This window comes from Podarcis erhardii (genome assembly GCF_964252035.2).
Source record: "Podarcis erhardii genome assembly, chromosome: 14".
NCBI lineage: Eukaryota > Metazoa > Chordata > Lepidosauria > Squamata > Lacertidae > Podarcis > Podarcis erhardii.
This window is the reverse complement of record NC_138503.1, coordinates 5,440,904-5,458,752: the sequence shown is the minus strand read 5'-3', so window position 1 is coordinate 5,458,752 and position 17,849 is coordinate 5,440,904. Positions and strand designations below refer to the sequence as shown.

Here is a 17,849-nt window from a genome sequence, read left to right as displayed (position 1 = left end):
GAAGGTGGTAATGAGAGGGGAGCTTTATCAAACAAAGCGTATGGAAAAACTCTGGCATCCTGTAAAACATTCCTGCATTTGTGTAAGTGCACTTATGTTAATTTACATATACAATAGACAAAGATGTATCTGGCCCTGTCTCAGCAAAACAGCAACTTCAACTGTACTCTTTAGGGTGCAATTGTAACATCTTCCAAACTAATTCAATTTTGCAGCAAATTCCCCCAAATCATTGTCAGGATATTTATACAAACCTTAGACTTACTTGCCCCTTGCAAATGGCTTCCTGTAACACTTCCATGCAGACAACTAGCTTGTCAGGCCCTAAAGACAGCTCACAGTACAGTGGTACCTTGGTTTATGAACTTAATCCCTTCCAGAAGTCTGTTCTTAAACCAAGGTGTGCTTTCCCATAGCAACGGTGGATTCAATTTACAAATGGAACACACTCAACAGGAAGCAAAACATGTTGTTATTCCAAGTCAAAGTTCACAAACCAAGACACCGACTTCTGGGTTTGCAGCGTTCTTAATCCAAGTTGTTCATAAACTAAGCTGTTCTTAAACCAAGGTACCACTGTATACTTTTATAATCTGCAAGATACTGACACTGATACTTTTTACTACCTTCACCTTTGGTAATGTTATCTTTCTGACCTTCCTTGAGGAAGAGGAACTTCGTGCCAGTGATCTTGCCTAACAGATTTGCTTGCCTGAGCTAATAGATACGCCCCTTATGACTAAGTTTGTAAACATATTTCTCAAAGTTGTTTTCTTTTTCAGTGCTTTCATTTACACTTTAGTTCTCCTGCAACATCACATAGTATAATAAATTCTGCTTTAACACTGCATGTTTTACAGAGTAATATAACTGGTTTAGCCAAAGGCAGCAGCAGTACCTACCACACCTTAGCTCCAGAATGGAGTTGCACAGGAGATTCAAGCAAGCTAACAGCCTCTCTCAAACACAAACACCACACTTAAGAGCAGCCATGTAGCTTTTCCTCCATAGAAGGAAACCTCAGAAAACAACATTAGCAAGGTTTCCTCACTTTAGTGACAAGATGCAATCCACAACCAATTGAACTGCAAAACTCCGACTGAGTTTTGCAAATTCAAAAGAGAGGCTTTTCAAGTACAACTCAGACATTTTAGAGAAAAAGAGAAGTTACAAGAGCACAGCTGAAACACTGTAAAACACCCTACTATTGATTTACTTCCTACTGGAAAGGTGAAAAGAACTCAAAGTGAAATAACTAAACACAACATACAGTACTCTGTTTCCATGAGCGTACTGAAAATGTAAAGCAAGTGTCTCAATGTTTATTACCACCATGAAATGAACAAAAGGCCAAACATGGAAAGTCTTACATTTGCACCACAACACACATCTCAATTATGTAAATATTGACTGAGGCCATGTGTACACACAGAGGAATCAAATTACCCAGCATTTCCTGTTGAAACTTTCCCTCCCCATATGTTTTATTGCACTATATCCACCTTCCAGCATACTGTGGCCCAGTTCACTGACATGGCCTAAATTCAAAAATACAAGAGGCACCTTCGAGCACATTAAACACAAACAGCCTCTTCAGCAACCAACCAACTAGTCAGTCGAAGACCAGGCAGCAAAGTTAGCAACAGCAACACAGCCTCTTCAGCCTCCTCTTTGGTGGGTTTTGTTTTTCTCGCTACTGCTCTCTCACTGGAACAAAGAAGCTAGAAAGAAATTTCTGCATTCTTTCCCACTTGAAGACAACGAACCCCTTGGCCACCTCCTCTCTCCAAGAAAATGCCTTGCCTGCCAGCACATGGTCAGGATCACATCTGCTAGACTTCCCTCTCTAAGAAAGTAAGACAAGCTAGGCAGAACTGTAGAGGCCAAGCATTCCTGAGCCCACAAAATGGGAAGGAGTAAAATGAGGCCTGCAAAAACATTCACGGATAGATGAATGCAAAAACTACATATCCTGAGCTTTGGGAGGTAGGAGTGCTGCAAATGATCCATCTTTCTAAAAAGAGTAGAAAATGTGATCCCTCCAACATCTCCAGCAAAGGCCCAGGATGGTCCCCTGCTGAGAAAGGGTCTGAAATCGAAGACTTCCTGCTCCTCTTGCAGGCATCCTTTCCTCGCCCCCCCCCCCCAGCCCTAGCATCAGTGGACCATAGGCCACAAAGGAAATGAGAAGGAAGCTCAGGATTTCGGGTGGGAAGTTATATAAGGAGGCAGCCTAGTATAACGAAAAGGAGATGCACTGTTGTTTGCACACGACAGTCAGTGGGAGAATACCGAGAGATGAGAGATAATGATTTAATGGGATCAGGAGTGCAGAATCTGAATGCGGAGTCTCACCAGGAGGGGATAAGAAGAAGAGGAACAGGAAATCTTACACAGAACAGGGAAAGTGAGGCCACGGCCACGAGGCAGAGCCTGTCAAGGGTCCCCCCCCCCTCGCTTTGTTGCTCTGGGGGGGCGAGGGGCAAGAGGAGGCAAAGCCAGGAGAGAAAGCGAAGGCCCCTCAAGCAGCAGTGGAGGGGAAGAAGGTGGGGGGGGGAGAGGGCGGACTCAAGAGAGGGGGTCTCAGAGATCCCAGAGATCTTTTTGTTGTCGGTGAGTGGGGGGGGGGGGCTGGAGAGAGACGGGTGTTTCAGTAAAGCCGGGCGGGCGAAGGGCCTGGACGTGTCCCTGGAACAAAGGAGAGCGGGGTTGGGGGGGAGGGGGAGGGGAGGGGAGCGAGGAAGATGAAGGTGCCTGTCAGCCCCCCCCCGGCCCCCCCCCCACTCACCGCTGCAGCACCACGAGGAGGGCGATCCCTGAGGGAACTTGGCCGAGTCGGGCGCGAGGCAGACGCTGGCGCCGAGGTGAGGGCACTCCATGGCGGCGGCGGCGACGTGAGGCGGGCGAGGCGAAGCGCAGGCCGGGACTGAGCGCGGGGGCGGGGGGCGGGGGGCGGGGGCAGGCCGGGGCCCGGAGAGGAGCGCTCGCTCCGCCTTTTCTCGCGCGCGCGCGCGGGGTAGCGCCGCTACTGCGCCTGCGCCGGCCGGCACCTCAGCGCCCGGCAACCCTCGAGCCGCCCGGCCGCCATCGCGGTCTCAAGGCGAAGTCCCAGTCTCGGAGGACCACTCGAACCCCCCCAACTTCGAGAGCTCCCGCCGCCGCCGCCTCACGGAGCTTCCGGAATCGTAGTTACGGGAAGGCGAGGCGAAAGGAGCCCTCGGCCCCAAAAGGCAGAGTTTAGTTAGAGCAGCTCCCCGCTCGGCCTGTTGGTGTTGTTTATGTGGCGCGAATGGGAACCGGAAATGAGCGGCTCTTGGCTTTGTCTCTCGGGGAGTTTGAGGGCGCTCAGGCCCCGCCCCTTCCTCCCCCATCACTCGCTTCGCCCAGGAATCCAGGCTCCGGGTTTGTGTTCCCACCGCCTAGTTCGGCTTTCCCAGCGACGGCTCTACGTAGCTCCTGCTGTTCCCCCTTTCGCCGCCAGGGGGCGGAGCAGAAAACGCGGTGTCCTCGTTGCCATGGCTGCCGCCTTGCGCTAATCCTGAGATGAAGGCATCGCCACCAGACTTTTCCCTTTTAAAATTATTATTAATTTCCGCAATTGCTGCCTAGTGGTCGCCTTATAATGGTAGCTGAAAATGATTATCAACACATTTCCCACACGCAAACACATGCACAACAAAACAACTTAAAACAATCACAGTTTAAAATGCAGTAAAATCCAGTTAGTAATTAAGGTTACTAAAAGTAGAAAACAGCAGCTGAATAATTTAGCTACTAAAACAGATCAATGAAAGGGGTTGAGCAGAAGGCACAAAAACAAGCATTTTTGTTGCTGATGATGTCCCCAGTGAAGTGTGCCTGACACCCACTTGCATTTCTTCACAACACACATCATTTGAACCCTGACAAATATGACTTTATGATTTTATTTATTACTACATTTATATCCCTCCTTTTCTCCAAAGAAGTCAACCTAGCCTACACACTTCACCCTCTCAACAACACTGTGAGGTAGGTTAAGCCGAGAGTCAGTGTCTGCCAAAGTCACCAAGTGGGCTTCATGGGTGAATAGGGATCTGTGTTTTGGCCTCCCAGGTCCTAATCCAGCACTCTAACCACTATGCCACACTGTTTGAGCATAGTGGGGGTCAAGTACCATCTAAAAATTACTTTATAAAAGTTTTCTTTTGAAGTGATTCTGCACAAACTGCAGCTTACAGATCAAGCACAAGGGAAGCTCATTGCAGTAATCAAGTCTTGAAGTACAGTAATCAATTGTAAGGGAAACCTATGCCGGGAAAATTTTGTATTTAGAGGAGATAGGTCAATTGGTTTATACAATTCTTCCTCATTGCTTAGGGAGAAATGCGACTCATCAACCTGGGAAAGTTGCCAATCTAGGAGAAGGAAAATCTGATCTGAAACCTCTGATGCCTTTTGGGATATTTTCAGGAGAGAAAAAAAGGCTGGGGAGTAAACACTACATGGAGTGGAGTCACCAAGACAGTTGAATGGCCTCTTGGATGCCTCCGTCCAACAACTATTGCAGCCAAATGTATTGTTCTGCTTTCCTTTGGACCACATCAGTGAGACTGATGTCCAGACAGCCCAGGACCTTCCTACGCACTGCCCAGGCTTGAGCCCCAGGGAGTTCACTTCAGTGTTGCTAACACAGTGTTTTGGCTTCACCCCTGGAGGCACGCTTCATTGTCTCTTGGGACAAATGAATGCCAACCACCTCACTGCTTATTGATACAATCTCTTTGGGGTTGTCAACAGTTTTTGGTTTGCTTTATTGTTTTGATGTACTGTTTGTGCTCTAATAATAAGTAGCAGCAGGGTTTGGGAAGATCCACATGGCCCGGCTAGAGGCTGAGTGCCTGCCAGTAGTAGTGCAATTGCAGAGTTAATTAAGTATGCTGGCCCCTGTATTTTGGACTAGCTTAACAGGTGGGAGGAATTTAGATATTAGACCAGCCAGCTAAGGGTTCAAATTATATAAATCTCTCGGATGGGGTCAGACTTTAGAACTTCAATGTAGACGCTGACCAGGAGGGTGTCATCTTCCTTTCTTCTTCATTCTTAATAAACTACATAAAGTTTGGCTTTGGGATCTTGCAAATATTGTTGCAGGCTTGCAGGATTAATGTAAAATCTCCCATGAACGTAAGTCACTTGGTTCATGCTACAGAAGGGGATGCCAAAGAAATGCAGGTTGCTCAGATCCAGAGAGCTGGTTGTTTATAAGCGGAGAGCAATGTTGATGAAGTTTTGTTTTGCCCTGGAGAAAGTATACTAGATGCTATCTCAGGGTCCCTGGTTAAATATTTGCTTAGGGTCCAAAAATGCATCTTTGTTAGAGGGCGCTGTAGGGGTCCAGCATTACTGGACAGTCTTTTTAGTGTAACTGGCCTACTGCGCAAGGCACTTTTGTGTAAAAATAAATAAATAAATAAGGCTTAAGAGATTTCTACTTGCCTCCCCTTCCATTACAGGGATTTCCCACCCACCCAATTATGCTGACCTACCTGGAGTAGCTGTGACCTTTTGCATGCAAAGCAAGTGTTTTCTCACTGAGCTACAACCCCCCCCCCCCATTAAACTGCCTTGGGTAGTTTTTTGTTGGAAAGTGATGTATATTTAGAACCAATACAATCACAGCGGAGGAAGTGACCTTTTGAAATAACACCGAGGAGAGGACCTTCGGTTCCAGCAGCTTAATTTTGAAGCCTTTCAAGCATGGTAGCTGTGGGCATTGGTCTCCAAAGAAAATACATTTTCTCCCATACTATTTCCACTGCTGAGCACCAGGGGGCACCACAACTCATACTTTTTTTAGACACTGAAGTGCCTTCACTTAACAACAAACTAATTCTTTGTGCATTGCTGTTATTTCTGCATCTTTCAGTGGTAACCCATGAAAAACGAGATGGTCTGAAGTGATTGAAAACTGGTAAGTTGAAATTTCTGGTTTTGGAATACTCTTTCAGATATTCTGTTCTGATAATCAGCTTTTACACCAGGCATAGGCAAACTCGGCCCTCCAGATGTTTTGGGACCACAACTCCCATCATCCCTAGCTAACAGGACCAGTGGTCAGGGATGATGGGAATTGTAGTCCCAAAACATCTGGAGGGCCGAGTTTGCCTATGCCTGTTTTACACAGTATTCTAAGTAACTGGGAAGGTAAATGAAAAAGATATCATCTTAATAAAGGAAGAGAGAAGACAGCCTAGGACTAAGCAACTGAGGAAATCAAATCTAAGTGTAAGTCAAAAGAGCCAGGTTTCACAGTTAGAGAACCAGAACATGGGTGTAGCCAGGGGGCAGCTGCTCCCCCATCAAGTTAATAAATAAAAATACTTAACTAAAAATAGAAATAATCAGAACGCTTGAAATTGAAATGCTCACTGAGGGGACATTTTAGTGACACACATGTTAACCAACTGAGTGATAGGCTGTGTTTTGTGAACTCACAAATTTGCATCACAGGTAACACTCTTCTGGAAGCTTCTCGTGGTTTCCAGCATTTTCTCCTGAGAGTGCGCACTTGCAGGGACTGCCTAGAAACTGTTGTTGATACAATTCATTCCGAATCTGATGATGACAAGTGGGTGTCCTTGTCCTGGCTATGCTCAGGAGCCAGAGATCTTACCTTTCCAGCAACCAGGTGGCTCAAAGGAGGGACCACCTATCCTCAACCTTAGCAGCAGAGAATCCTTCCTCCTGAGAAGAACCCTTACTCATGAGCAGTCCTTTATTCTGGAGCAACATAGCAACTGGGCTTTCAGGCATGGATTTTGTCATGGACTTGCAGCCTGAGCTTGGACCTTTCTCCATCTGCATTCTTGAGGGCTGGGGGTGTGTGGCTCAGCCTCTCCATCTAAATGTGCTGGGAATCTGTTGACAATTAGATTGGATCCTCTGGAGGCGGCCCTAAGGAGCCCCCCCCCCCAAAAAAAAATTCATAGGGTCTTCAAGGCTAGCAACAGGGGGCCCTGCCTGCTCTCCCAGGTCTTGGGCCAAGAGGAGATCCAGGTCATCATCAAGCACTCAGTTTCTGACTCTGGGTCAGTTTCTGACTGGCATTTTTAAGAGCACCCAAAATATTCTTTAAAAAAAAATGTTTTTTTACAAGAACAAATTCAAAATAATAAAAAGAAAAAACTTTTACTATATCCATATATGAGATTCTCTGAATCCCATGACTTTCCCCCACCCCCTGCAAGGGTCCTTAACATAATTTTTCTAAAACTACATATCATTACGTTCTCCACAGTTTTCATCGCTCTAAATTATCCTTATTTTTCATTTCTTTACAAGTCCAGCTAACATTTTTATTTCTTCACAATGGTCTCCAGCACAGTTTTTGGCGCTCTGCAGAAATGCAGGAACCATTAAAGGGCTGGGGCTCTTACCAAGGTGCACACGGCTGTTTCTGCATATGTATCTTTAATAGTAATTATGTAAAATATATTAATTTGCTGGCAGTTGTGCAGAGCATTTTGCACAAATAAATGTCAACCCATACTGGTTATTGGAGCTGCATTTGAGAAAGCAGCTATGCAATTGTTTTTAGAAGATTTAGGCAAAGATCTGAGAGTTTCCTTTCCCGCTTCGGAATTTTGCTGAGCTTTTCGATGTGTAATTTCCTAAATGCCTGCATTGTTTTATGTTGCTTTGATTCTCTCAAAATTACTTGCGATCTAGGCAAGACAGGTACAGGAGCCCTGAGAGAACAAAATGTTGACAGCAGCAAGAATACTCATCGCGAAGTATTGGAAGACACAAGATTTACCCACCCGGGAAGAATGGTAGATGAAAGTGATGGACTATATGGAACTGGCGGAATTGACTGGCAGAATCCGAGACCAAGGTGAAGAGTCGGTGGAAGAAGATTGGAAAAAATTTAAAGTTTATTTACAGAAACATTGCAAAATTAAGGAATGTTAGAAGGTTGTTGGAATGAAGTAATGTGGTTTTAGCAGAAATGATATAAAGGATTAGGTTAAAATTGATTTATTAATTGGTGAAAGACGAGAATTACAGTATATTAAGATAAATTATTAGGATAAAAACAAAGCTGGAAAGGATTTGCTGAAACATCTAACTGAACTAGAATACAAAAAAGGGAGGTGTGAGGAGGTCAAGGAAATAAGTAAAGGAAAGAAAGCTATGTAAAGGTTTGATCTGTTTTTTTAATTGTATTTTTTATGTCTTTTTTATTTTTGTTTTTTTGTTTTTTATTGTTTCTCTTTGTAATCTTTAAAATTTGAATAAATACTATTTTTTTTAAAAAAAGAGAGAGAACAAAATGTTGGCAACGCAAGTAGTCAGAAGGGAGTCAGCCCATATTCAACTTATGCATATCCAGCTGGCCCTGCCTACCTACCCCAACTGCCCCTGAACCTTCTACTGGGGTTTCTCACTTCTCCCAGCCACCTCCCACTAGTAACTTCCTCCTCCCTCTCAGCCACCCTGTCCATTTGTGACATCACAGGAAGTTTGTAGCCAGTGGCAACTGCTTAGGGATGCATCTGCACGGCCTCCCATCCTGGTACTGGAAAGGGGAATGTCATGAATGTTACTTAGATGCATTTAGAAATACCTTGATTTAGAAGTAAAAGATGGCTTGCTTAAGCTCTGCTGTTCCCTTCATTGCTGCTTTCGGGGAAAGCCTCGTCGGCTTGTAGCATCCACGAAAGGCAAACACAGATATGGTGAGGGGAATGGCCCTCATTCAACAGTTATCATTCAGCCACCTCCACTGGCCAGCCTGCCAACCTCTGCTGGCTTCCACCCATGAATATCCAGTGGTTCATTCACCCAGAGCCTGGAGGGCAGCCTACACCGCTATCTGAACATGCAATTCCCAGGCATACCATGTCTGGTGGGTGACCTATGTCCAATCTCTCCATTCATACTTGCCCCAGCGTCAACCCACAAATATCCACACAGCTTTTGTCAATGGCCTTCTGAAGGTGAATTTCATGCACAAACTTCAGCCTCCTTCAGCCTGCGGCATCCCAGGCTTCCGCATGCTAATCACAGCTTCTGCCGGGTCCATTACCAGCTACCAACCATGGATATCTGCCACTTTCAAGCCACGGTCCTGCTCAGCAGGTGCACTTACCTTCTCGTTGCTCCACAGCATCTTATTGATGGATGATGGCCTCCTTCCATTTGCCACTTCACCTCCATGCGGAAGGAGACCACCAAGTACTGAATAACACAGCTGTTGTCCACTGTGTCCTCTTCAAGCTTTTGCCTTGGGCTTTCCCCTTGGGCTGCTTTTGTATATCCACTGAGCTTCCATGTGCTTATGTGACATCACAGGATGTCTACAGCCAATAACAGCAGCTGGAGAGGCATCATCATCACCTCAGGCCTCACAATGGAGGGTGCAGCTCAGCAGCCATTTCCCATTTCCCCTTTGCTTGTTTGCTATGTACAGCTCACTCCTTATCTGTAATGACACCAGAGAAAGGCATGCCATAAATCCACCTTCCCATTTTGATTCTCTGGCGCCCTATCTGCATAACCTAGCAATTCCAAAATATAGACGTGCTTTTACTCTCACAAGATTGAATGTATTGCCCTTGGCAGTACTTGAGGGATAATTCCAACAGATTCCACACGAAAAACGCTTATGTCTCTGTGGAGATGGCAGCACCGAATCGGTGGCGCATGCCCTTCTGACTTGCACTCTTTATAAAGACTTGAGGAATGAGATTATCACCCATCTTTTATTGTCCATTCCGGGTCACCCAACCACTGCCACAGTGTCCTTTCTCTTGGCAGATCAAGATGAGCAGGTAACAGCAAAGGTTGCAGGGTTTTTAGCTGGGGCAATCAGAATAAGATCCACTATTTGTGTTTTATATAATCTGTGTTTTATATCATCGCCTTTTTATTTCTGTTCTGTGTATATTGCAATGTTCTTTTGTTGCTATGGCTTATGGCTGACGCAAATAAAGTTTCATTCATTCAATGGTCTCCTAAGTAAGTTATGAATTTTTCCCATTCTTTTTTAAAGACATTATCTTCTTGATTCCTGAGTCTCCCAGTCAGTTTTGCCATTTCAGCATATTCCAGCAATTTAACTTGCCATTCTTCCTTGGTACTGTTTGTTCTTTCCATCTTTGGGCTAGTAGCATCCTTGCAGCTGTTGTCACATACATAAATAATATTTTCTGGTCTTTGGGGATATCGGAACCTTTAATTCCTAATAGAAATGCTTCTTGTTTTTTAACAAATGTTATTTTAAACATTTTTTTTTCAATTCATTATATATCAATTCCCAAAAAGACTTTGTTATCTTACATGACCACCACATATGATAAAAGCTACCCTCCCTTTCTTTGCACTTCTAAGAAATATTGGTGCTTGTTCTATACATTTTGGATAACTTTTCTATAACATTTTGGATACCAACTTGTTCTATAACATTTTGGATACCACCGGTACATCATTTTCATATAATTTTCTTTCAGTGTACAACATGCTGTAAAGAGCACCCAAAATATTCAAGACAGACAGAAGAATGTTGCATTCCCTTTAAAAACCACACACCAGCCATTTAGTTGGCTGAGTTGCACCTATATACAAACTCGGTCACTTTTCCTCTATCCTAAACAAAACTGTTGCCAAAATACTCTTACAGACGGTGCTATTTTTGTAGCCATGTGTTCCTTGTAAACCACAGGGGCTGCCAGCATGGACTGTGTTGGTTCAATTCTTTGTTTAGCCAACTCATCAGTCAGCTCTTCCCTGTATTGTGTTTGAAACATTTGACACTGCTAGTGCTAAGGCAGGCCAGTTACAACCCCGTCCTCAAATCCTCAGTCAGGCCCTGGCTGAGGCACCCAGGGGTTTGGAAGGGCCTCACTGGTCCAACCCAGCCGTGCCACCATTCACAGCCTTCCCCACCAGGTTCCCGGGTGTTTCCAGTAATGGTGCCTCTTTTGAACATGAGCCCGCTCAGCTTGCATTCATCCTACGTGTGTGGGGTTTTTTTTGGAGGGGGGTTTGGCACCATTCTGAGGACCCCTTGAATCTGCAGTCCTTTCTCACATCTTTGTGGGAACATCTAAGGGCTGCTTAAGCCCACCTAATGTGGGAGTGGGGTGGGAGAATGCCTGCATGCCTGTGTCTGCATTGCTGCTTCTCTCTCTGGATCCAGGGGTGCCGGATAAAGTTGGCAGCACTTTCCAGATGGAAACACAGAATCGTACAGCATTGGAAGGGACATTTAGTCCAAGCCCCTTCCTCAGTGAAGGGTCTGCAAAGTAGAAAGGCAACTACAGCATCTCTGGCCTAGCTTCCCTTTAATTACCTCAAGTGAAGTAATTATCTCCACCTCCCAAGGCAGTCAGGCAACTTAGCGTTGGACAACTCTTGCCATTAGGACATTTCTCCTAAAGCATGCAGAGACTTGTGAGATTGGGGGGTGGAGAGAAAAATGAAGAGAGGCTGCAAAGAGAAGAGAGTGTTAGTTGTCACTAGCATGATGGGGTGCAGAAAGATCTGTGGGGTGGGGAAAGGGGGCTAGCTGGAGATCAGAATAAAGAGAACACTAATGGAGGTCCTTCCCTGTGGTTAACCTTGCAATGCAGACTCTTCAGCCTTGCTGTAGTCATCAGTAAACACTTGCTGGGCCACAGTACCTTTGCCAGAAGACCAGGCACTATTCCATGACAGCACAACAGATAAGAAACCACATTGTGCTTTGGAGATCCATGGGACAACAGCCCAGTTGATTATGGCAGCAGCTGGACTATATCCACCTTACATGAATCAAATGCTAGCGAGACATTCCTCCAATGGAGTTGAAACCACTCAGTTCTCCAAGTCAAGACACGTTCTAAAAAAGAATCAGTCTTAGCTCGATTTTCACAGAACACCTGTGCCAAAACCAATATATCCTAAACCTGCATCTCTCCTCCAGCGCTTCATGGATGCAAATAGGGATGCCCTTGTATACACCCCATTGCCATGTCAAGATTTGCAGCCGGGCTCTTCTCTTCTACTCCACTGTCTGCTGCATGCTATGTGCTCCTCCTTTACTGATTCCAAAGAGAAGTGGGTGCTTGTTTTCTGCATTGAAGAAAATGTGAACTGTCTAATTGGTTGCTGAATCTTCAATGCTGGCAACAGGACAGCAACCCCCACAGTACCTGAGGGAGAATGGGACACACGGCTCTGTCTCCCAACACCTCACTGCTGCTCCTTGCACCCCAGCAGCCATCTTACTCTGTATAAAGTTAGAGCTGGCTCTTCTAAAATGCTATCACACTTCCTTACGTTATACGTGTGCAGCTGTACTGAGTGAAATATACAAGCGCGCATTCACCTTACACTGACGTGCTAAACACCAGGGTTCAACCCAGGGTATGGAACTGAACCCTAAAGAATTACAGTGCTAGCCCCTGACATCATGATGATGATGATGATGATGATTGTGAAATGTAAAAATAGGGAGAAATAGGGATGGTGATATACCAGGATCAGAGGCAGCTAGAGACTTTTAAAGAACAGTAAAAGTGGGCTCAGTAAAAGAATATCAGATAAACAGAATGGCCACAATCCAGTACTATTGAACACACATAAGCTTATTCAAACGAATGAGTTTGAGTGTCCTTAAACAGATTTAAGGACACTCAAACCCATTCATCTGAATAAGCGGAACTGTGGCCAGTTAGAGCAATTTATTTTACTTGCAGTGACTATGAAGAATGTGTCTTTCCTGTTCACAGAGCTCTGTTTCTTGAAACAATGTCCATTTGTGCTCATGAGCAAACCAGCCATATTGGGAGTCTTCCTGGCCACCTCCCATGCCTCAGCACAGTCAGGTGCCAGAATCCCTTCCTTTGAGAGTTCCAGCCGACCCACACAGCAAGCCTTTCATCAAAGCCCATTTTTAACCAAGCAACACTTTAGTAATAACAGTTGCCAGAAGCCCCAAATCTTAAATGAATAACTTGGTCTACCTTTCAGCATCCACCCATATTTTGCTCCCTGCTATAAAAAGGCAAAGGTGCCTTGGCTGTGGGACTAGGTTTCCCTTGCTGTTTGTTTTTGAAAAGCCGTGGAAATGTCAAATGAAAGCCACATTAAGTTTTGGGTCACCATTTGTAAAGCATCTAGTCATTCATGCAGCCCCTTTGCTCAGAATCTAAAGCTTTTTACTTTGGCCTTTTCAGTCCGAAGACTTGGCAAGCAGGAAGACATACTGAATATAGATTTTAGCACCCAGAAGTTCACCTCACTGCCTTGACCTTATTGTTATTAAAAATAAAATTTAAAATCTGTAACAGACCCACCAGTTGTTGCAGGAACCCAAGCAAGGGAATGTTGTGGTCCCACCAAATCTCAATGTTGTATCCACATGCTCAGTTCTGTTGTGGGAGAAGCATACTGAATGGCACTGAGTAGAGGCACCACTGTCCACCTTCTCAATCTTTTCACCTCCCAGTCTCTAGAAGTCATATCTTCCTCCACCAAGTCTAAGGAAAGGTTGATGACCAGGAGAGAAGCTGGACACCAACTTCCCAAATGTGTTACGTGCACTCCCCCAAACTACCTGCCTCTCCTGTGCTTGGCTGTGTCCAGTAATCTGCTGCTCAAAGCCACCTGGCCTGAATTATTAGCACCAGATGCAGATTGCCATGCAAAAGAACTGGGAGAAGGTTCTATTGTGGTCCTCCTGTCTAAAATGGGGCCCTACATGGCTCACATAGTCATTTGTGCAAGCCTTAGCACTGAGTATAGAAACATATTATACTAGAACTCTCTTAAATCCACAGTCCACTCCATTTATCCCATCCTTTCGGACAGGGACAGACCTTTTGGCCCAAAACTAGAAACCATGTTGACCACACCCCCATCTCTGGAGAATTCGCACATCCCCAGGACCCGACATTTGGCAAAATCATTACAGCACTTCCTAGCGACCCTAACTTGATACACAGAACCCCTGTGATTGGAGAGGGGTGCTAACTTTCCCCTCTGCACACAGCTGAGCTGCCTGGGTGTACATAGATGCACTATGTCCTAGTTGGTGAATCACCAGCTGAATCCTCAAAAGAGCCTTTGAGAGAAAGGAACCATTTCTTAGGTCTAAGAAAGAAGACCCTCAGTCTATGTTTAAGCCAGTTGGGAAGAGTTGGCACTCCAGGATACCAATAATGCAACCTCTCTCTTGGTTCTTCCTAAAACACGGAGCCAAAATGTACAAACCCAGTTTTCTTCCCACCTAATTCACTACAGTCCAGGCCAACCTGCCAACACTACCTGCATTCAAGTGGCTGGTTAGAAATGAGCCTGGCCCGGGCACTATGTTAACAGGAAGGTCAACCCAATCCAAACTCCTCCTGACCCACCACCTGCCTTTTGTCTTATCCCAAGAACAAAAAACTCAGCAGACACCAACAATAAGGGGTCCTGCATGCAAACACAGAGGGTTTTTCTGCACTGAGCAGCCCCTCCCTCCCTCCCTCCTTGCTAAAACGGGACTCTAGCTCTTGTGACTGAACAGGAGCTTCACAATGTGGTGGGTTTTCAAGGCTAAAATGCCCTTAAGAAGAGCAGCAATCAAACTAGAGATGTAGTCTATGGTCGCCTAGCAAAAAACCTTGGGGGCTCATCAACACTACTCTTTGTCCTCGGATTTTTTCTGCTTGCATTGTGATTTCTCAGCATGGGTCTGAGAGGCTTTTATTTTGTCTTACCACTTTCCCTGGGAAAACCCATAGTTTACTACTGAATCAGAACAAAACATTATACGGTACTTATAATGCCGAGGTTGTGAGTTCGTGCCTCACATGGAGCACATGTCTTTGTTTCCTGCTTGGCAGGGGGTTGGACTCGATGGCCCTTGTGGTCTCTTCCAACTCTATGATGCTATGATTCTAATCTGCAGAAAACCTGATTGACATTTGTTCTGGGTCAGCAGGTTTTCCCAGGGAAAGTGGCAGGACAAGTCCACTTACCCTAAACAGTCAGGCTGCATTGTGGCCTGACCATGAGCCTGGCTGCCTGCAGACTGGCCTATGGCAGGCAGGGCTGGGTCCAGGGATTCCCCAGGGGGTGGGCTCAACCAGCCAATGGGCCTTACTTGGGTTCGTCCCCTGGGGAACAAACTGAGGTGAGCCCAGCATTCCTCCTCAGTTTCTCTGTTGGATCTCCCATCGTTCCTCTCCTATTTCATATGCTTTTCTTTCATCCTAAGACCTTACTAGAGACATTATTGGCTGTTGTATTCAGAGCCGGGCAGGAATTTTTCCATTTGGCAAACTGGCACTGGCCATTTGCTTTTCACCTACCTCATAGCAATCATCACAACTCTTTGTGAGGTTAGGAACTGGGTAAGCCTTAGTTTTGGCTGGAGCCTGGAGGGGAGGTTGTTGTATTTTAAAAAAAATATTTTTATTAAAGTTTTCTTGGTTTACAAAGGTATGGACAATGTCTCTTTTTTCAAGTTACATTTTCCATAGGTCAGTTTCATTTGTTGAGACATTAGGGTTACCTTGGTTAAGGGTATCCCATTAAAGGGATTCATGAGGAGTTGCGTTTGTCCAACGCCGAGATGGGGGTTAGGGCCATAGAACTCCTCCAGCGGGGACCCCTTAGGGGGTGCCTCTATTTGATGTAAGTCTTAGGGGGGCCCATGTTGTGGTTTCCCCTTAGATACACTCCCAGCAGACGGGCTAGAGTTGATTAAATGGCTTCGCCTATGCCAAACTGTTCACATCTGTATCCAATAAAGTTGTGACCTATTTGAACCCAAAACCTATATTCTGCTGTCTTGTATGGTTCTTCCATCATACAGGGAGTGAGTGGGTCACAGGGCCTTGGCACACAAAAAGAAAAACTTTGGGGACTCATGCCTAGAAATCATGGGACAAACAAGTGTGGATGAGCCCTGTGCCCCATTGACACTGGTAAGAGAAAACATGTCACAACAACAGCAAAAAAAGAGCTGAAGCAATAGAAGCAGCTTTGTTATTACAGAAGAGGCTATTTATGGAGGGATCCAGCTTCAGGACGAGGGATAGCCAGGCACAGTGTGTGAGAAATCCAAGCTGGACCTCTCCTTTCTCTCTTACCTCACTTGCTCCCTTTTTAACTAGACGGCCAGCCTTTCCAGCGCACGCAGACAGAGCAAATATAGTGATTTCACCAGTGCATCCCTATGATTTGTGTTCCATATAAAGCCCACCTTGAGCATCAGATATTCAGCTGCAAGCAACTGCCATGTCTAGGAGTGCCTGCATGACTGGGGAGATAAGGGTGGTTGGAGGGGGTAGGGTGGCTGGTTGCAATTGTCATAAGCAATGACAGCTCAGAGTACTGGTGCTGAAAGTCTCCAAGTGCGGGGAACAGAATACCTGAACGAACACCAGCCTGCCTCTGTGCTGAGATCATCATCATTGGAGGGGCAACTTGGGTGAGGGCCCTCTTGGTGGTAGCCCCATTTATGGAATGCTTTTCCCAAGCAGAGCTGCCTGATGCTTGCTTTGCTTTCCAGTTCCAGGCTGTCCACTTGAGCTTTTTAACTGAGATTACTTTATTGCTTCCCGTTTTGTGCTTTTTATTTTCCTTATGATCCAACCTGCTGAATGACAACTTCCATCATCCCTGGCCATGCTGGCTGGGGCTGCTGGGAAGTGGAGTCCAGTAATACAAGGCCACAGATCTAGACCAGCTTCCAACCATGGCCAGGATTGCTTATCTTGCTACTGGTTAGGCAGATGGCTGGCCACATGGAGAACCTTATCCAGGTCAGGGCTGTCTCATGGAGCAGGTGGCGATGGGCATCCTTGGCCTCCCTGCTGCTTGGATTCCTTTGAGGTTAGACGCGTGCAGATTTATATACCGACCTTCACCACAAGATCTGAGGGCGGCTCACAATATTTTAGATGCTGAATTCAGTCCCGCTCTCTTGTCTGCTATTAGCTTGCTGGTGTTTCCCTCTCGCGTTTCTCTTTTAAAAGTTACTTAATGTTTGGAAGACACAAGATCTACCCACCCTGGAAGAATGGCAGATGAAAGTAATGGACTATATGGAACTGGCGGAAATGACTGGCAGAATTCGAGACCAGGGAGAAGAGTTGGTGGAAGAAGATTGGAAGAAATTTAAAGACTATTTGCAGAAACATTGTAAAATTAATGAATGTTAAAATGATGTTGGATTGAAATGAAACGGTTTTAGCAATAAGGTTAAAAAGAGTATGTAAAAAATGGATTGATAATCAGATGAAAATATGAAGCTATAATATGTTAAGATATAGAATTAAGATAAAAACAAAGAGGGAAGGGATTTCCTGAACCAACCATGTGAACTGGAATACGAAAAAGGGAGGTGTGAGGAGGTCAGGAAACATGTAAACAAAATATAAGATATGAAAAGATTGGGGTGTTTTTTTTTCATTTCTTTTTTCTTTCTCGCTAATTGTTTTTTATTTTTCACTTTTTAGGTATTTTGTACTCTTTTCTGTCTATTTTTGTATTTGTAACTTTTTCTTTTTTATTATGTAATTATTTTTTCTTTTCTGTTGGTAAAACCTTAATAGATATCTTTTTTAAAAAAATAAAAGTTACTTAATGTTTTATTGTCCATTCCTAGGCGCCGCTGCTCCAGCGCCCACAACATTCCCAGGAAGGTGCAGCGGGGCACCCAGGTTTTTTTGCGCCGGGGCCGCGCACGCCCGGCGTCAGACCCCCCCCCCCCCCAGCGGCGGAGCTTGCGCTCCCGCGACGCTGCTCCTCTCGACTTCCCGGGCCAGACCTGAGCCAGGAGCGGAGCTGCCACTGCGCCAAAGGGAGCCTCTCCGCCCGAGCAGAGCCGA

General features: G+C 45.4%; 1 protein-coding gene and 1 long non-coding RNA gene across 5 annotated transcripts in view; one reads left to right on the top strand and one right to left on the bottom strand.

Annotated features, from left to right (window-relative positions):
* The window catches only part of USP3 (ubiquitin specific peptidase 3), a 44,749-nt gene extending 41,837 nt beyond the window's left edge, over positions 1-2,912 (bottom strand). For both annotated transcript variants that reach the window (XM_081839031.1, XM_081839033.1), the window contains exon 1: positions 2,789-2,912. In XM_081839031.1, coding sequence (XP_081695157.1) covers positions 2,789-2,879 — 91 coding nt within the window. In that variant the 5' untranslated portion in view covers positions 2,880-2,912. The remainder of the gene's footprint in view (positions 1-2,788) is intronic.
* LOC309328965 lies at positions 2,781-7,746 on the top strand. Of its 3 annotated transcripts, none has more exons than XR_014150961.1 (3): positions 2,781-2,864; positions 4,360-5,957; positions 6,493-7,746. It is a non-coding gene; the product is annotated as an uncharacterized lncRNA (long non-coding RNA). The 3 variants fall into 3 exon arrangements; XR_014150962.1 differs by lacking the exon at positions 2,781-2,864 and adding an exon at positions 3,100-3,625; XR_014150963.1 differs by lacking the exon at positions 2,781-2,864 and adding an exon at positions 3,100-4,011 and having other exon boundaries at positions 5,909-5,957.
* Positions 7,747-17,849: the final 10,103 nt, after the last annotated feature.